The sequence below is a fragment of the Anarrhichthys ocellatus genome, unplaced genomic scaffold (genome assembly GCF_004355925.1).
Source record: "Anarrhichthys ocellatus isolate YVR2014 unplaced genomic scaffold, GSC_Weel_1.0 scaffold26, whole genome shotgun sequence".
NCBI classification, from domain to species: Eukaryota; Metazoa; Chordata; class Actinopteri; order Perciformes; family Anarhichadidae; genus Anarrhichthys; species Anarrhichthys ocellatus.
In genome coordinates, this window is record NW_022280056.1 from 1,423,530 (window position 1) to 1,443,321 (window position 19,792).

Below are 19,792 nucleotides of genomic sequence, written 5' to 3' on the forward strand. Positions count from 1 at the left end.
TGTGTGTGTGTGTGTGTGTGTGTGTGTGTGTGTGTGTGTGTGTGTGTATTTTGTGTACTTTAGTTATCTTTGTGTTCACACAATCAACAATCAAAATGATGAATAAAGACTTCACCACCTGGATCTTTCAATCTAACAATGATGAGAATGATTTCTCATTTGCACATTTAACCTTGTCTTAATGCATAACATAAAGTTTTGTTTCTGGGATGCGTGAATTAAAACTGAAAGCTATAGGCTGAAGTGTAAATGAGCCCTCTAAATAACACAGATTACAGGATTATCCCAAACAAAGGGCATTAGCCACACTCTCTGCAGCTTAAGGGATCATGGTGGCAGCTGTAAAACAACAGAACGACAGGAGTCACAGCCCCCGTCAGCCATGCACTGAGGCTCCGTCCTATTCTCCGCTCCGCAGACTAAAAATAAACGATTTCTAAAAGATTTCAGCTCACTGAGTACGCGCTGCTTTGATAAGATGGGAGCAGACAACGTCAGAGGCTCAGGGAGACAAATGTGTCCTGCAAGTCCTTGTAGCATGCGGGGCGCTATCCAGCGTGCTGAAAAAGGGAGTGGCTTTCGGACGGTCTCGTTTGAGGCCACAGAGGCCCCTGAATCCAGCAAAGACCATCGAGTCGTTTTTTCTATATTGTGTTCACTTTGAAAACGTTTTAATTCGAGTAATTAAGAAAAATATAATCAAATATGTGGCTATTTAAATATGGGAAAATCCCTTGATTTCTCCGGTTCTCTAATTTAAGCCCCTTTAAAAAAAGAAAGGCAAGACTCTGAGCTCTGCAGGCATTCATGAACCAGAGCGCCTTTTTGCTGAATAAACGTATTGAAACGAGCAAACAAAAGAGCCACCCGTTCCTCCTCTTCTCTCGCAGAGGCTATGGCAGCACTATGAATATTAATGTAAACAGTGGCGCTTTGTGTCGTGGCCAGGGGCTGCAGGACTCTCCGGGAACAATGACTGTTACAGTTGCCAGCCACAAGTCAAAAACGCCATGATAGGTCAAATAAAACATCACCAATCCGAAATATTTATTTGCTGATTTGGACCGTTTTTCCTCAAAGCAGTAACAGTCTTGTATTGTAATGGTTGTATTTAAAAAGCTGGGGAAACTGGCCTTAACTCGGCGAGAACAATGAGAATGGCCATAAATTGTCAGAGCAAAAACATGTTTTTCCACAACGCTCATGAAATTGTAAATCAATATTAACATTATTAAAGCTGTCCATACTATTTATATTTTATGATACATGAGCCCGAGAGAGTCGGTCAGAGATGGAGGGTACATTCACCTCTTTCTTCCCTAAAGGTTTTATATTTGTTGCTTATAATTAAATGAAGTCGTTGGCAACAGGAGGCAAACCACCGCTTACATAATAACATAATTACATTTAACGTCTCATATAATTTACACAGGCCATGAACCAGCTGCAACACTACATGGAGCCTTTTGGTGTGTTTTTTGGACTGAGAATAAAAATGTTCTCTAACCTAAACGATTTACATTGAACTGTATTTTTTAGCTCAGCATCAAACAACAGTGTAGACTGCTTTACAGCGATGGCCTCGGCTGCCCTTGTCCTTGAATTGTGTAAGTGCCTCGGATAGGTTATCTGACTCAACGCTTTTTATTTGCTTGGCACTGCGGTACAGGCATGGAGGACTGCGGACCATGTGGAGGGGAGCTGTCCTCTGTCGGTGGGATTCTCTCGTCCTGCCAGGGACAATAGGTGATGTACAACAAAGAGAAAATAAAACTGGGATTGGAGATGTGTCAAGTGGACAGTCCGAGCCTCGCAAGCGAGGAAACAATGCTGTCGACCTCCATTTTGCGTATTTATTTTTCCGAAGCAATATTCAGATAATTTCAAACACAATGAAATGAGATGTTGAAGTTGTTCATGGGCCTGACTCCTTCTCCCACACCCTCTTCCTTCTATGTGATCAATTATGTATCTTGTGTTGCTATTCGTCACAGCCTGACATTTTACCACGTGTAGATATAATTCCAATTCAAATAAATCATTTCATAATTCCACAGAACTAAACTGATAAATATATAGTTTAGGATTGTTTTTATGTCACTTTAATAAGTGTGGGCTTTAACACCTGCATGTGATTCCAAAGATCAGCATCCACGCTGATCTGTGGATTCATATTTATTTCCTGGCTTCTATAATTATATGTAAATGTGTGTTAATTGCTCTATCTGCTGGCAAGCGTGTCAAGAGGTAAAGCGTTGTAGGCCTTTTGAGGCTTCAAGGCCCTCGTTTTAAGTCCAGCAGAGACACGCCCAATCCGGCCGTCGGCTCAGAGCAAAGCTAATTTATCACCGCTCTCATCCCCTTTTATCCGACACGCGCAACGCAAGCATGGCCATCTTGTACGTATGCGATGTGATACTTGGAGGAAATGCGCTTAAAATGGAGATGTCCGTGCGCGTCCTCATACTGTCGCGGCCTCTGATACTTCCAGTCCCATTCACTCGGTTGCATCGCAACGAGAACCCTGAGGAATTTGGACTTTGTGTGATTCAATGCAAACCAATGGATGCGTAATCTCCCTCCTCCCCCTCCCGGAGTGACTCGACCCTTTTTTCCCTTTGCCTTGCTGGATGGGCCCTCAGCCTCCGAGGCATCATGTTTTGTCTCAGAAACCCGTCTCCAGCATCCTTGTGCTGCACCAGGCAAAGAAAGCCAGTCCTCCCCCCACTGAACCAGCGCCTCGTCGCCTCTCTCCATCTCCGTTACCGTAATGCTGCGGAATTCCTAAATCTTGATTTCTGCATCATTTAGTAAAAATAATCAAAGCTTCGACATGTAGGCAGTCGAAGTGGCTGTGGCATAAAAACGTAAAGGCTGTGCTATCTAAAATGGCAGGATAAACACTTTATCCAGCGCGCATGATGACTGCAGCCTGGAGCGCAGCCGGCATGGCGCATCACTCAGTATGAGATTGCTAATTGCCGCTATCGATCGTTAATCATATCATAATAATACGGCATTGCACGTCGGACAAAAAGATAGGACACTAATCCCAAACATCCTCTGTGCTCTGGCATGTGGGCAAAGCCATGCAGCTCCTTTTAAAATGACGTTTACCTCCACTAAGTATATCAGTGAGAAATAAATCTGTGTATGGCTGCATCCTATGTGCACATGCATAGTAGTGTATACGAGATCTAACATAAAAGGATGCAATGTAAGCATGCTGCTACAGCATCCCCTTCACAAATACAAGAGAAATGGAGTCATACGTACAGTAACCATTCTTGACGTACAATGAAAGAAATCTAGGTCCTTCTTTCCGCTGGTCTTGAAGCTGGAGGCGCTATATGCTCTTCAGCCTTTAAATTATATGGCCCTTGTGTTCTGTCAGGAGTCCAAATGAAAAGAAAAAAAAAAAGAAAAAAAGGAAAAAAATACAATCTTCGCCAGGGAATCTCAGCCCTCTGAGATTGTAGGTGTCCTCTATAGGATGAAAATGAGGAGAAAGGGGTTTTCTACTGGATGATGATGAGGGAGAGCGTTCTCTCCGAGTGGCGTGGGCGATGGTTCAGAAAAAAAGAGAAGCAGTGATCCTCAGCAGGGTGTGTCCAGGGGAGGGTGTTCTGGTTCTGCTGTTTTTATGTGTAATTCCCTGCTCCTCTCGCAGTCTCCTTCTGTGCCTCTGCTGCAATGTTCTTCTTTTATGCGTCCTCCTGGCTGGCAGAGCGCGCTGCTGATTGGCTAATTGTGCAGGGAGGGTACTACATGGCAGCCATTGCAATGCGCTCCTCTCCCATTATCCCCTTCAGGAGAGATCACTAAGAGCCCCCCCCCCCTTCCTCCCCTCCCCTCCCTTCTCCATCCCTGCCCTTCCATCTCTCCACTCCCTTTTTCTCGCTGCCCTTCCTTTCTTCCTGCCCCCCTCTTCACACACACACACACAGAGTGGAGTGAATAGGTTTCCACCTGCACTTTTAGAACAGATGGGTGCAGCAGAAGACAGCCGACTGTTCTCTCTCATTCCCCACACTTTGCACTCACTTCTCCCTCAGCACAACCCCTTCCTTTCTCTCTTATTCTCCATTTAGGTCTGTTTGAAGCCATAGCAAACAACTTCACTCCTTAGGCCTTTGTCTTTGCAAATAAAAGCCATTTTGAGTTATCGGCAGACTTCCTGAGTCCACATTCTCCACTGATATTCACAGAATTGAAGCGATGGGGCAAAAAGACAAAATGTGCAATAATTGGGTTTGAATTGTGTCTACAAACAAAGCATTAAATCCATAATACGACTAATGAGTAGATGATTTTTGGACCTCTCGGCAGATGGCTAGCTAGATAGGGTCAGGTGCAGACATGAGAATAACAAATTAGATGCCCCCTGCATTAATTCCCGTCTATTCAGTGAAAAGTTGAGAAAGGTACGGTTGTAGCTGTGACCAGGGCGGGTTGAATGGTCTCTTCTCTTTGCTTCATGAACAGAAATGTGGCCAGCAGTGATTTTTGTCTTACTTTATGACATCTATGAATCCCCTTCCTGAGGAGTTCTCATCCCTCTCTGCCCACCTCCCGCTGCTCCCTCCTGTGTGGTGAGTGCTCACTGAGACATGCTGTTTGGGCTCATCTATAATGCATCCCTTGCCCCGGGACATCATGTGTGACAAATGACCTATTTCTGTGCAGACCCCCATAGGGCCTTGACCTGAGGGGGGTGGGTGTGCGCGCAAGTGTGCGCAAATCAGTGTATGTTTGTTTATTTGTGTATGAGTCTTGGGTTTCTGGTCATGTGAGGATGTGAGATGGTGATGGGAGGTTTCATCGAACTAATGTCTCCTGTTTTTTATTTTTGTATCTGTCCATGAGTGGACAAGTGGTTCTGATGTGAGTCCTCCTGCAACAACAATCACTTCCTCTGCTTTGCTCTCCCTAACTGACCTTGAAGAGTCCTCAAACGTCTCTGGCTTTAGGGAGTGATGGTACGAGGGAGGGAAGTGTTTGCATTAATGCCACTGACCACTTGCCTTTGAAGGATATGGATGTTGTCTGTGCTCAGATGAAGACATAGCACAGGGCATGCGAGTAACTCATCTCCTCGTACTGTATGCCTCTTATTGTTTCTCCCACCTTCAGTCACTCTTGCATACCCCCTCTTTCTCTGTCATTGTCCTGCAGCTCTCTTCCAGTCAGATTCTGAACATGGGCCCTGTCTGATATTTTACATAATTGCCTTACATAAGTAGCAGGCTCGGCTCAGAGCTTGGATGATATTAGCGGAGATGAATATTGCATGAGGAAAGCACTCGTTAAGCGTTAATAAGAGGATAGAGATGGAGCCCCACTGTCAGTCTGTCTTAACCCCGCCCCCACCGTTCTGTCAAGCAGTGACTCAACTCAGCCTGGTTGCGTTGGAGCCTTTGAGTCAGTTTGTCAGAGAGGGAGGACGAGTATGTGCGTGTCTATGTGTGAGTGTGTGTTTCTGCCGTCTCTGAGAAGAGATTTGGTCATTAGGTGCTTGTGTTTTTTCCGTCTTTGTTTGCTGAATAAAAGCGGCTCTTGTAACACAAAAGCACCCAGGTCCATCGACTGACTGCAGCCCCACTTACGGTTCACACTTAATGTGAATAAATAGGCTTAATTGTGGCCCCTCATTAGAGCCCTGGTTCGTTGCACGGCAGCTGAATCCTCCCCGTGGGTAAGAGGGCATTCAAAGCACCTATTGTACATTACTGAATCAAAGAATCAAGAATTGGTTTTGCTTAAAAGCCTTTTTGTTATTCTACTGATTATTTTCTTATTGTTAAGGGTTCCTCCCCTAGTGGTCATTAGGCGTCTTGTTGCAGCGGTCCTTTTCTCTTAGCATATCATGGAATGCTCCTTGGTGCCAAAAGGGATTAACTCGAAGCATTTACAGAATCAGTTTAGAGATTTTGAAGTTCATCAGCCCACAGACGAAACATACAACGCAGCAAATACAGTAAAAGGAGCAGAGACTTGCATATATGGTATGGAGCATTTTAAATAGTGTTTTATCTCCTCAGCGTTACCAGAACTGCAAGAATATGCCAGTAGTACAGCATGTGAATTACAAATTCATTATGTGTTTGAACACTAGATAGTAAATACTTAACTTTGTAAATCACTAAAAGCCCTTTTGGTCTGAATTCCCTAGCCTAGCCTCTTCAGTTTCTCATCTCTTTTATTCTTGTGTAGTATTACGTCAAAATGAATGCCTGTTGCCATTGCCCTGCGGTAAGGTAGTGGCCTTGTGTGTGTGAGGCAGAGAGGGGGGAGAGAGAGTGACACTATGACAGTGTGTCTGGGGGATGGGGAGGATGATTCAGCCTCAGGTTCTGGTTAATTCAGCGGTCTCTCCACTAGGCTTGGCTCTTGGCAATTCAGGGTTTTGTGGCAGCAGCAGTGGAGCAGTTATTGCTTTCAGGAAAGGATCCAAAATTAAATTAGCCTCTTTTTAAAAGGCCATTTGTTGATAATGGCAACTGGCCTAATTCAACCCTTTATGTATTATTTGGCGATTTTCTCGTGGTCTCCCTCATGGGTTCACTCTTGCACTTTCTCTCCGTCTCTCTCTTCTCTTATATCTTCCTCTTCCTCTGTGTGTCTGGATGTGTTGTCTCTGGGCTATTATTAGAGTAGACAGGCTGGTGGGAGGAAGTCTCTGAAGTAGACGCTCTTGTCATCTTTTTATTTATGGATTATATTCTGCTTTCCATGTGCCTGTTTAATTCTCGGTGAAACGTTATCAGTCTTTTGTTTGCATGAATTCAGAGCAGTGTGTGATATGTTTGACCTCTTCAGGCAATGTTTATGTGCCACATTCTTATTATTTGTCTTAAGAAAAAATTGAGGCGCCAGTATATATTAATACGTGTTAATCATAACATCATGTGTGTGTGTGTGTGTGTGTGTGTGTGTGTGTGTGTGTGTGTGTGTGTGTGTGTGTGTGTGAATGTTCACGTGGCTTTGAGGTTGGGTGAAGCAGGACTAACCTTCACAGACACCACGTTTAACTGAAAACCGTGGTTATTAATCTTTAATTTTGTCCTGTCTGAGTTGGTATCTAGGGAGCGACCTGAAATACACAAAGCTCTTAGACGTTCTCTTTGTTTTTTTATCACTCCTTTTCCTGCTGAACAAAACACACAAGTGACAGACAACGGATAGAAGAGATACAAGTACGCCAGCCTCGTTAGGCTGAGCTGTGTTCATCTTCATGAGCTGTTTAAATGTCCCGATAATAAATAATATAAAACACAGTTCCTTCTTCAACCTGAAGTGTGGACCTTGTGCCTTTATGTAGCATTTGTTTTGTATTTACTCGACGGAGAAAGAGTAGATTATGAGATAGATAACGCTGGCTGTCTAAATGGAATATGAGAATGTTTCTTCGAGAAACTCATTGGTTTAGCCATTGCACTCTATTCCCCCTCCCTCCATCTTCATCCTCCTCTCCTCTTTCAATCTCTTGCTCTCACTCCCTGTAGTCCAGCTCTCCCCCCATCATGGCCTCCCCTGTTTCTGGAACAGGAGACTTGAAATCAATAGCACATTAGTCTGGCCGGAAACTCTTGTGGAATTAAATATGAATGACTGAGATTGCAGCTCTACCTGCTGCTGAGAGAGATGCATGATGGCTCTTGGGGATATGGGTTCTAGTTTTTCGTTCCTCCCTCCGGTAGACAGCCAGGCCATTTTGTGCTGTTCTTCCAGCTTACCGGATCACTGGGCTACAGTACCGTGTTTTGTCGGAGATCAGTGTAGAGGTCTGTCGACTTTGATAGGTATTGTCGGGGGTTGTCATTTTGTCCTCGGCACTGAACGGTGGCCAGCCCGATGGCATAATTTGATAGAGCAAATGGGATTGTGGACGTCACAAAGCCGCGACAGCTCAGAAGGCAAGAAGAATCAACGGGCCACACCCATCCTCCGAACAGAGCAGCAGCACCATTTAAATATGAAAGAGCTCTCTGGTTATTAGCAGATTGCATCTTGCTTTTTTTTTCAGTATTTCCTCCAAATACAATATGTGCTGTCTCTTTCATTACGCTTTCAGCTTCGCTGCTCTGCACATTCATTCTGGAACTTTTTACATGCAAATTGAGTTACTTGGTAGTGTTCCATTTTCATTAACTGGTTCACTGTGTAAAGTGGAATAATTTCTTTTAGCATGCCGTTTGGCTTAAAAGCATAATTTGCAAGGTGGTTGGAGAGTGCTGGCTGGTGGGAGGAAAGTAATATGAGACAAAAAGCCACTGCATATGCTTCTGGGAATAGAGGCTTGGGCACCAGAAAGCTAATACATAGATGATATAGAGGTGGATGTATTTCTGAGCTATATTTTATCCCATCAGAGATGAAACGGTTTGTGACAGATGGAGTGATATTGTTCCCCTGTACGGCCCATGAGTGCGGCCCCTCCTGCTTTCCCTCCCTGACAGATGTAGGGGGAGGACCACAGTGCACTCCTCTTTCTTTCAATTGATTTGGGTGCTTGAACCCTTAGGGACTGGAGGATGGTGGTGAGATGGGGGTGGTGGAAGTGGTGATGGGGGTTTAGTCGTTTCCTGCAGCACAGAACCTGTAAAAAGTCTAAAGCAAGTGCTGTGAAGAACTCATAAACATATGCATATATCTGCATATACTCCAACATGGAGCACATTAATAGCAGTGTGCTCTGTGCACTGCACTGAGTGGAGCTGGAAGGGAATATTTCCATAAATCTTGATTAGTGAGTGACAGTGTAGCATGCAATCATGCATGTAATGTAGGCAGAGGAGAAAGTGTGGCTGTGCATAGTGGTGGCTGAGCCTTATATGTTGCTGTACAAGATACATTCAGTTGATTCTTTACAGTTAATCAGTTAATAGGTAAAGAACTGCTACAGATTTGTTTCTGTCTGATTTGCTCAATAAACTGTTTTGTGTCCAGAGAAGATGTTAATACCAAGAAGTGTAGGTTTGTGTGTTTTGTAAAAATTAAGCAGTTTTTAAGTGATTCAGCAACAATTATTCTGAGCCCCCCGGCCCCCAAACCCTGACTGTAGGATCACCATTTGGAGACGTAACAGCTGTCTTGTGGCAGATGTATCCTAGTGCTACACCTCACTCTCTGTCCCCGGAGGGGAAAGGTCAAGACTGGGGTGGAGGTCGAAGCAGAAATTCTCCTGAAGATGCTACATGTTGATGCTTTGAGAGAAACTAACAAATGAGCATCTGCCTGCCCGTTGTATAGGACAAGAACCACCACAGGACACCGATTACAATCAGCATTATTGATTGCAATATTCAGTCTTGTGTAATTCCTCCATCCTGCTGGAAGAGCAGCTGAACTAAGAAGAGCTAGAGCGAACTCTGCAATCTTTTTTAACATAGTGTTGCAAAAACCATCGCTATTTATCTATTTTAAAGTTGTTCCATGTGTATATTTTCCATTGTTGGGTAATTGTTTTTCTCAAAGATAGATTGGGTCTTTCCTTATTTTTTATGAGTTAATGTTGTTAAAGTTTTTTACTGCTGGCAGAGCAATGTCCTGGAAGCAAACCCCAGTAAGAAAGTGGTTAATGATTTTAATAGGACTCCCTGGTGGGGTGGGATAGAAGGGGGACGTGCCCTGGCCACGGGCGTGTGGCGGCGGAGCAGGTGGATGACGAGCAGCTGAGTAGTGGGCTCCTGCAGGGGGGGGCCTCCATTTTGGAGGACTCTTGGGGTTGAGAGAAACCCTGAAAAAAGGCAACCCCATCTGGAACTGAGGTGGGGGCTCTTGTGTGAAAGAGATCTAGTGGGTGGTGTCTGACACTCTCTCTTTTGTTCTTTGGTAACACAGCAGTGATGGTGGTGGTGGGGGCTCTCGCTGCCGTGGGGGCTGGGCGCTCAAACAATAGTGCCGATCTAGGAATTGAAAGCCTTCCACGAACAGAAAAGCAAGGAAGCAGGCAGGGAAGGTGCAGACGGAAGGATAAAGCAATCATGGGTTCAGCCCACTTATAACTGGGTTTACCAGCCATTCAAGGACACTGCAATGTCACACAAACATATCTACTCAATGAATTCACACTGAAATGTTCACGGGGAATCTTTAGAAATATATTTATTCATGCTAGTTTAGTAGCTACATGTACATATGAATGCCTGGAGAAGAACAATATTGTATTATATTTAATAAACAATTTATGAACTGCACCATTCTACAGTAACTCGGAATTTGCTGAACCTTGGAGCAGCAGAGGGGGGAAAAAGCTGAGTTTTGTCATTGTGATGGAAGCGTGCGTGAAGGATGGAGAGCATGAGCTTCATTTATTTTCATTAGCTGTGTCTATGGAGCAGACTCATGCCTGCTACGAACTCTGATGCTGCTCTGACTGCTGCTCCATGCATAAACATATAACCCCAAGACGTCTGTCCTTGCTTGGCTACAGCCGAGCCTCTGTCACGCAAGGATAATTTTTACCTCCGTCTCCCCTCTTTCCATTTTTCACATCCCTCCTATACAATTCATGCCATTCATCAGCCATCTCACAGAGGACGGCCTGAGTACCTGCAGCGGCTCTCCAGGGTGCTGAATAGGACTGTGGGGTAGAAGGAGTGAGCAGCAGGGGGGAGGGCTGCTGCAGCGAGTATTGCTATATGAATTCCTCATAGTAGGCATGGGGGGTTGGAGTGATTGCAGGCAGGGAGGAGGGGTGTGTAGACGTAGACCTGTCATTACAATAGACTGACGAGTCCTCTATTAGTGGGAAGACTCACTGACAATGTCATTCCTCATTTTCACAAGCAGACAGAGAAAGGGCCTGTCAAATATACTGTTTCTGACATTTATTTTACCCACAATAAAGAATCCAGAATCCTGTTTCATGGCTACTTGTTTTATAACTGTAAGAAACATTTCATATAATTCCTCTTATTAATCTGACTTTCAGTTACTGTGAGGCAGTAAGCCAGTAAACAAAGCTGTAGCTATTTCTCATCTCCTTGTAGAGGTCAAATTTGAGGACTGAATCTTAAACAATCCCTGATGTGGCAAGGCTTTCTTTCTTCTCCAATCATGGTAAACAGCCCCACCTGCTGGTGAGCTCTCCGTACAGACATTATGTGGTGCAAGCAGTCCCCTAGACGCTGCTCTTGTGCATTCGTTTTCTGGTGAGATTAGATGTATGACCGTCCTTGTGAGCTAAGGAAAGAAAAGGGAAATATCAAATATTGTTCCACGCAAATTTCATTCTGAGAGTTTGACAGTTGTGTCAGCGTCATGTTGCCAAAGTAAAGAAGTCCCCTCTAAAGCAGGCCATTGAGAGAGTAACGTTGGGCTTGGAACTTCTTTGTGCTGCTTCCTACATTTTATACAGAAATGAAACCAGTGAAACCCTAAACTGAGGAGGATATGCTGTGAACCGGTTGGGTGAGTTTACTTCATGGACAGATGGTTGATACCAGTCAACTACCGCTGTACAAATAGTAGGGAAGAATAATAAGAACGGAAGTAAAGTACAGACTTCCACTGCGCTCTGACAGCGAACTACATCAATACGCTCATTTGAAATAGCTAAATTTATATTAAAAGAAGCTCTGACATACATGGTATGAAACGAGTGTCATGTTATTCCTCATTACTTAATAGAGAACTTGAAATAAAAGCAAATTGGGTTTTTATTTGTATTTTATTTTGAAGCGTAACCGGATATAGTACATAGACCACGGCGGACTTGATGCTAACGGTCGCGGTTCAGCTCCTATCCGCTAGGAGGAACAAGGAGGGATCCATGCCCAGTCCCAGCGTGGAGAAGGAAGCAGTCTGAGAGAGACCGCATCCCCAAACAAGACGGGACTTGGAGGAGAAGAAGCGGTCTTTCAGTTTTACTTCGAATAGCTTCTGTACATGGGGACAAGAAATGACATCTACAGCGAGCGAGAGGAGGGCGTTTGCTCATAAAATCAACCGGTGAGACCGCAACAGAAGTTACCGTCTTAACAGCCACAGTTGTGCCGCTCGCTGTGCGTGAGAGTGACCCGCTGGACACACGGCTCACATAGCACAGTATGCTAGGATTTAAAATGTACCACTGACCATAAACCGGTCGGTCTAATCACAGCTGAACCTCCCTGTCGTGAAAGTAGTGTTTAGTGGAGCAGTGTGCGCTATTGTTAGTGGTCCTCGGCTCTTTGAAGACTTCAGTAGCCTGTTTAGTGTATACGTTAACGTAGCATCGTAAGAGCTTTGTCATCAACAATGATTGAGCTACTGAAGGATATCATTATCAAACAGGGCTAATCCAATGACCCAGACCAGTCCGTTTGGAGTTACTGAGCATAGTAACACCGAGCGAAATGCTTTACTCGTAAAAAAAAAATGTAACAAAGTGACATTTACTGTTATGTTTTGTTCTTGAGTCGTGTGAACGCCTCGCAGCATTGTAGCAACCTGTTTCCACATGTTGTAAACTGGTTTCCCCTCTTCATGCAGAGGTATACCGTTGGTAGCCTATCACTGCATACACTCTAATCTACTATGTCTTATTCTACTGAATAATTGATCAGATTCCAGGAAAAATCTGGGCATGTCACAGGCCTGTCACATCTGTCAACTGGCTCTTTGAATAGCATGCCTTAACAACACTAGTGTGAGAGCCAAGGGCCTTCTCTTGCTGCTATAGATTTATATATATTTTTCTATAAATGGGGATCCTCCAAACTGTTAATTTGTCCAGTGTTGTGCCTGTTTGTGCTTTACGTTTTGGCACCAAATCACCCGGTTAATGTCGGTTAATATCAGTTAGAAAGGAGCAGCGTAGCCTTGCAGTATCAGAAAGCTTCTCCAGATAACTAACGTGATGACAGATTCTCATCATTAACCTGCAGGTGAATATTTTCTCACCCCAGTGAAAACCTTGCTGAAATCATGTCAGTACAGAGGTTATTCTAAACTTTGCACCAGGCTCCGTCACAAGCTGCATTTGTATATTACAGTATTGATAACTTTGTTGATATGCCCGTCAATAACATATCCTTTAGAGATATTCGCTCCATCGAACAGTCTCCCACTGCATTCCCCAAGTCTCGTCTGTCCTGTCCTTCGTGGGACCCAGACCATTGTTTAGTGCCGGATGCAGGAAAGGGAGGGAAGGGTTGTTCTGGTTATTGCCCTCGCAGTCGATGGCTTTCCTTTTTCCTGTTATAGATTGAAGGCTACAGAAAATGTTTCCACGTCTTTTGTGGATGTAGAAACATGCAAAGAAATGCCGTGTCGTCATCATCGGGAAGTCTTGCTGTTCCTTGGAGAAAGGAGCCGAGGTCATAGCTCCTCTTTGCTGCCTTACAGTCCATGTGTATCGATGGCACCGAGGCATGAACCGTAAGCCATGTAATCACGAGGACCACGGTTTGGGAAAGTTGAAGCCTTTGCAGCTGTGTCTGAGAGAAACAGACATTTTGCGGTTGTAGAGGAGCAGCTGCCTGCTGTCTCTGTGAGAGGATTGTTTTCCCCCGCTTTGTCTTCTCTCTTTAAGCCTCCCGTTTGCCGTTAGTCCACGAAGGCCGTGGACAGAGCTCTGGCTCTGTGCCTGCTCCCTGGAGCCAGCTCGCCACCTCTCTGTCATTCAGAACAGCTGCTGGCCTTCAGCATCGCTGCTAGTACCAGAAGCTGCAAACTTCTGCTTTGCAGTTTACACACAACATCTGAAGAAATTAAATGAGCAGCATACATTTGAAAATATTTGTATTCATGCTAATTTGTGCAAAACAACTTGTGCCTTTGTTCTCTGTTAACTAGCTGACAACCCTTTTGATTTCCTTCTCCTGCTCAGGACGGTAGCTGCAGAGGTCAGAAAACAAGTGTCCAGAGACTATGGCTCTCCTCAGCTGACCAAGAAACGAGGAGGCGCACACCAGCCTGTGAGTCACCGTGTGTTTAACCTGCCACAGTAGCTCTAAAGCTCCAGTTAGCAAGCTCAGAAGGTGATGGGTGTAACTTTGTGAGCTAGGTTTAAGTTTAGATTGTAGAAGTGCAAATGAGTGTACTTTTAATTAGTGTTGGCAGCAGGCATGGGGGGAGGAGCTTTTGAAACATGATATTCCTGCTCTCGTTCACCTGTGTTGTTTAACAGCCAGGCAGGCTTTCTGCTTGGCTGCTCATCCAAACTAGAGTACGGGGGTAGTTACATAAGACGCGTTGTTTTGGAAAATCTCTGTTGTCCCGCTACACGGATGACCGGGGAGTTTTGAAGTAATTCTACAGAAGTTAAAGAATACTTTATGGACTCCACTGAACCAGAAACCAGACATAGACTGTTAACTCAGGGCAGTCTAGATATTCATATATCTCCAGAAGAGAAATGAGTGAAAATGGGTTTTAGGCTAATATAGCTAAGATAATGTATTCAACTATAATTTATTTAAACACTAAGTGGCTTTACATTTGGTAAGTGACTGCTAGCAGTCATGTCTGTGGCAGATTTGTCTACTGTAACATAAAGGAAAGTACGTGCATCCAGATTTAAAGAACTGGGAACTGAAAAGTGGAACAACAGAGAGCTGTCAAGATAACAGATGGACAAGATTGTCTCAACAACAGAATTCACGTATCTAAGTTAATGATAATGCTATCAGTAAAACTTATCTTTAACTTAGTTTATTATGCATTTTGACTCTTTTTTTTTTTTTTTGGCAAATGAATTACACTCAAAGTACAAGTGTAGGGAAGTGGAGAGAGAGTGTGTCGCTATAACTGTACAAAAGCCTGATTTTAGAGGTGCTGGAGTATTTACACAATATTATAATATGTGTATTATTTACATGTCAATATTTAATTTTGAAACATCAGTTATCGCTAATGATGATATATAGCAACACCTAATTCAAATTCAACATCAAACTTATGCTTTAACATCTTGTGAATGTGTACATTGTGCAGGAAGTCCTCTCAAAGAGGACGTATTATGCTAATGATTCATCTATTTTCTGTGTTTTGTATGGTGTATAAATGTCTAGTATCCTGTATCTGTCTATCCTCATGGCATCCTGCCTCCTTTCCCTGCACCTCGTAAGTCCTTCTGATCTCCTGATCAGGTACGGATGTGTCGTTATGGCCGTGTCATAGTTATTGGTGCTTAATAATCTAATATTGATTGACAGTTGCCCCTGACGGAGGTGGCTGAGCCGGTGGACTTTGAGGAGTATGTGAGCAGTCATGCTCCTGGGGTGGAGCCCGGCCCGCTCAGACAGCTCGTGGAGTTCCCCCAGGATGACCTGGAGCTCCTCCCGCTGGACAAAGAGTGCACTACACTGGAGCCTCCGCTGCCCGAGGAGGACGAGTGAGTCCAGCTGCTAATGGCCGACACACCCCTCCCACTGTAACACACGTCCCTCCGTGTACACTACCACACGCACAGAGAATTAATGCCACTGTAATGGAGGACAAGCATCACTCCAGATAGGAACAAAGCCTTTCTCTGTGCGACGCTGAACGAACATAAATATTAAAAGCATGCTTTGCTCAATTATTCATGCGTTTCTCTATGTAGCTCCCTGGATCCCAGAGTGAGAGATGCCTTGGCAGTCTACACAGATGACTGGCTCGTCATTCAAAGAAAGTAAGTGGTGTCAGCTGAATTAACCTACAGTACATGTTCCGTTTCTTTTTATTAATGTGCACCACTGTTCACATGACAGTTACATTATCACTGGGCCAACCTTCCTTTTCTGATTTTCTGTAGATATCAGCGATACAGCACCACATACACCCCTCACAACTCTGAGCGACAGAGGGAGAGGCGGCGCGGGCTGGTCAAACAGACCTTTGAGCTGGATGAGGTTGCTGCTGCCGAGCGCCAGGACGACCAGGTAGCTGATGGTCAAAGGACTCAGGGTTCATTAAACCAATCTACTGTACAAACAGTGTGGCCACGAGTGAAAGCTTAGAGGCTTCGTCATCATTTAATTCCTGGACAAAGACACGTGGAGAATAAGCAGCAAATGAAGCTTGTGTCTCCTTATGAAGGGGAAGACGGTATGAGTTCTGCTCAGCGAGTTGATCATGTGGAGAATGAGTAATGGTTAAATGGATATACCTTGCCCATTATCCATTACACAGTCTCTATATGAGTCATATTCAAAGGGTAATAAGGTAATGGGATCTGTATCATATTGTCCTTGTGTTTCTAAAACATCTGCAGTGAGCACTTAAAGGTGACATCTTTCTCTGGAAGGGAAAGTAAACACATGATCTCACTCTCCGTCTCACTCTTCTGTGCTTCAGGATGACGCAAAGCGCCGGTCGGTCAGCCTTGACGAGACCCCTCGGGGCAGCTGGGCCTCCAGTATCTTTGACCTGAAGAACTCCTCCCCGGACGCTCTGCTGCCGTCTGTGCTGGAACGTGCAGCTGCAGAGGACATGGACCGCCGCAATACCGAGGCACGCCTGCAGGGGCGCCACAGTGACCTGCTGGGCCTGTACCCGGCCCCCGATGAGGTTTGTGGTGAACCGTCCTGCAGCTGCCTCTGTTGTGGAGCGGGCTTTGTCTCAGGGGTAGTTTGAGATTTTTAAAGTGAGGTTTTATGAGGTATCCATAGAACGGTGTATTAGCTTTTTTGTTACTGTGTGACTTTGGTGGTGTAAAGGGTTAGTTCTGATTCACCAAAATGACACAGTAACACACAGACTACAGATAAGTACCGTAAACACCCAAACTATCCCTTTTTAAAGTAAAAAAACTGACTTTATCATATAAATAAGTATCCTTCTGACTCTTGATCACAGGCCACATATTTAATGAGCGAGGTGATTGTCTAAACCTTCATCTACTAACTGAAATGCTTTTAACAACACAGATTAACTTAATCTCAGAGAACACTCGGTTGTAGATGTAGTTGCCATTTGTTCAGCTCAGGGTAACGCTATTGAATGTTCCCTGAAAGTGAATGTCTGAACCTTTCTACATCTACGGTCCTCTATGTGCTCCCTCTCTCACTCCTTTATAACTGAGTACACACTGTCTCTCTCTGCCGCTATGTTGTCATGACATCTGTGTAAATGTTATGCTGGTGTGTGTGTGTGTGTGTGTGTGTGTGTGTGTGTGTGTGTCAGGATGAAGCAGTAGAGAGATGCTCTGTCCCTGAAGTGCCCAAGGAACACTGTGGCCAGAGAATCATGGTCAAGTGTCTGTCTCTGAAGTGAGTAACATTTGGAATATAATAACTGACTTTTAAGTCTTAATGCTGTGATTTATTATTAGAAACATCCTTTATTTTTTTTGTTTTTCAGGTTTGAAATAGAAATTGAGCCAATATTTGGAACACTTGCTCTGTATGATGTCAAGGAGAAGAAAAAGGTATTTTTTCTTTTGTTCCAGCAGATCATTTTTTTATTTAATAAAATTAGTATTCCTCCAATGACCACTCCGTGAAACCGCTTACGTAATGCTGAGCTCATGCTTAACTAATTTAATTTCCCTTGTCTCAAAAAGGTCGAAGTGGTCTTGCGGTTTAGATCACTGAGTTAAAACTGAATTTAAATCCCTTGAGGTACATCTCCATTATCATCTTTCCTCTGCTGTTTCCCCCTTATCTCAATCTTCCCTCCGACAGATCTCTGAGAATTTCTACTTTGACCTGAACTCGGATCAGATGAAAGGGCTGCTTAAACCCCACACGCCTCACATGGCCATTTCCACGTTGGCACGTTCTGCCATTTTCTCCATCACGTACCCTTCTGCTGACATCTTCTTAGTCATTAAGGTACTGAGAGAACCCACTTTTACTCAGAAGAATTCAAATGAAATTAGGTTTGCTCCTAAAGAAGTTCACTTGCCCTTTTATTTTGCCATTTTAATTCATTTGCAGATTTTAAAAAAAAAATCAAGTTTAGCTATTGGTATGTGATAAAAGATGTGCTTTAATGTATTGACAATAGTGTGCATGCATTTCAGCTTGAGAAAGTCCTTCAACAAGGAGACATTGGAGAATGCTGTGAACCCTACATGGTCATGAAAGAGTCTGATTCCTCGAAGGTAATGGAGCCAAACATGTGCTTTAAACTGTTGCAATGCCCGGGACCGGTGCCCAACATGCACGTAGGGCCCTTTTACTGTCTCGTGACAAGCATTGCTCAATTCTGTCTGGGTAGCTGCAATATTTACCATCGTCTGGAGCAGGTCAACTCTGTTGGCCACTGCAGATATTTTAAGCCTTTTTCTTTTAAATATTTTAATTTTTTTTTTTTTTTTTTAAAAAAAAGAAAAAAAAAAAAAAAAAAAATCTTGCCTGCTCTTCGTCTTGCCTCAGCACAAGGAGAAGCTGGAGAAGCTGCGTCTGCAGGCGGAGCAGTCATGCAGTCGTCTTGGCTATTTTCGCATGCCTTTTGCCTGGACGGCCATTCACCTTCTCAACATCGTCAGCAGTGTGGGAGGTCTGGATCGGTCGGACCCTGACTCTGACTCTGGTACTGCTGACTTCAAACGCCTCCTCAATTCTACACAGTGTCACACATACATGTACAGAGAGCATTCAACTAGTTACAGTGACGAAAAAAGTAACAGTCATGCACATGTCTCGCTAATATATGATATGAATTCTCTTCCTGCCAGAGCGAAAAGGTCATGGAACGTGGAATGAGAGGAAGAAGAAGGGGTTTGAGCGGATGAGTATTGGGGATGAGATGTGTAACTTTGCCACTTTCCGTCCAGCAACGTTGACCGTCACCAACTTCTTTAAACAGGTCAGACTCTGTCTTACGACTCATTTGGTAGTTTTATTATTTATTAGCACTGAAAAGCATTCCTGCTCTCTTGAGGTTTTGCCTTTGTGAAAATAGAGTCGTTGCTCTAAATGTATTGTGAAACTGCCTTTGCTGAATAAATTCTGAGGTAAATGACTGATGTGCTGTTTCTGCTGCCAAGCAGTGTCGCGGATATTCCCATAACACGCAAATATCTGTGTTTGTCTCCGGACAGCATTAACGTGGCCGATACTAGCTGACATGAAAGAACAATTCAAACTTACCCAAGTGAAAGAAGTCCCTGAACGTCTCATACATGGGTTAGGTGGCTCATGAGACTTGTTTTGATTCAGGTTCACATGCCCTACTTCTTCCACTCTGTTTACTGCTGGTTTACAGCCAGGTGCTTTTAGCGCAGACATCGGACCAAACTAAGTTTATTTGCCTTCAAACTAGCTGATGGAAACGAGCCCAATTTACATTTTGTCAGGTTCACTTAAAATTCGCTTGACAATTGAATGAAAACATGGCTATTTTAGTACAGCACTGTGTATTTTAGAAGTAACAGCTAAGTCACAATGAGACTTTTGTAATAATACCAAAAACAAGCCCTGGTCTGCTGTTTGTGTCCATGAAGGAGGGGGACAGACTGAGCGATGAGGACCTCTACAAGTACCTGGCAGATATGCGCAGACCGTCCTCTGTTCTGCGACGACTGAGGCCTGTCACGGGTAAACACCGTGCGCTCACATGGTCGGGATATTTGTGTGAAAGTGTTTGTATTCATGTATAAGGTTTAATGGGTGATTTGTGATTTTGTCCCTCAGCCCAGTTAAAGATCGACATCTCTCCAGCTCCGGACTCGCCTCATTACTGTTTGTCCCCAGAGCTGCTTCACGTGAAGCCTTACCCCGACCTGCGTGTTCGCCCAACCAAAGACGTGCTGGAGTTCCCTGCTCGCTATGTTTACACGCCGCACACCACCTACAGGTGAGTGATCCCATATCTCTCTCTCTCACTCACACACACACACACACACACACACACACACACACACACACACACACAC

The 19,792-nt window shown here is 44.2% G+C and overlaps 2 protein-coding genes across 20 annotated transcripts in view; one reads left to right on the top strand and one right to left on the bottom strand.

The window, feature by feature from the left end:
• Positions 1 to 3,734, bottom strand: part of elavl3 (ELAV like neuron-specific RNA binding protein 3) — a 17,247-nt gene extending 13,513 nt beyond the window's left edge. For 2 of the 14 annotated variants that reach the window (XM_031862297.1, XM_031862296.1), the window contains exon 1: positions 3,277 to 3,717. In XM_031862297.1, coding sequence (XP_031718157.1) covers positions 3,277 to 3,285 — 9 coding nt within the window. In that variant the 5' untranslated portion in view covers positions 3,286 to 3,717. Of the gene's footprint in view, positions 1 to 3,276 lie in introns of all 14 variants that reach the window. The other 12 variants (XM_031862288.1, XM_031862285.1, XM_031862291.1 and 9 more) reach the window with 11 other exon arrangements.
• An 8,007-nt stretch (positions 3,735 to 11,741) lies between these two features.
• The window catches only part of dock6 (dedicator of cytokinesis 6), a 27,385-nt gene continuing 19,334 nt past the window's right edge, over positions 11,742 to 19,792 (top strand). For 4 of the 6 annotated variants that reach the window (XR_004213249.1, XM_031861996.1, XM_031861993.1 and 1 more), the window contains exons 1-14: positions 11,742 to 11,955; positions 13,817 to 13,904; positions 15,144 to 15,322; positions 15,533 to 15,601; positions 15,725 to 15,851; positions 16,267 to 16,479; positions 17,095 to 17,180; positions 17,272 to 17,338; positions 17,595 to 17,744; positions 17,936 to 18,016; positions 18,291 to 18,447; positions 18,593 to 18,723; positions 19,361 to 19,454; positions 19,551 to 19,713. Coding sequence is in view for 5 of the 6 variants with exons in the window: in XM_031861996.1 (XP_031717856.1) it covers positions 11,906 to 11,955; positions 13,817 to 13,904; positions 15,144 to 15,322; positions 15,533 to 15,601; positions 15,725 to 15,851; positions 16,267 to 16,479; positions 17,095 to 17,180; positions 17,272 to 17,338; positions 17,595 to 17,744; positions 17,936 to 18,016; positions 18,291 to 18,447; positions 18,593 to 18,723; positions 19,361 to 19,454; positions 19,551 to 19,713 (1,655 nt within the window). In the remaining variant the exon portion in view is untranslated. The remainder of the gene's footprint in view (positions 11,956 to 13,816; positions 13,905 to 15,143; positions 15,323 to 15,532; positions 15,602 to 15,724; positions 15,852 to 16,266; positions 16,480 to 17,094; positions 17,181 to 17,271; positions 17,339 to 17,594; positions 17,745 to 17,935; positions 18,017 to 18,290; positions 18,448 to 18,592; positions 18,724 to 19,360; positions 19,455 to 19,550; positions 19,714 to 19,792) is intronic. The other 2 variants (XM_031861992.1, XM_031861995.1) reach the window with 1 other exon arrangement.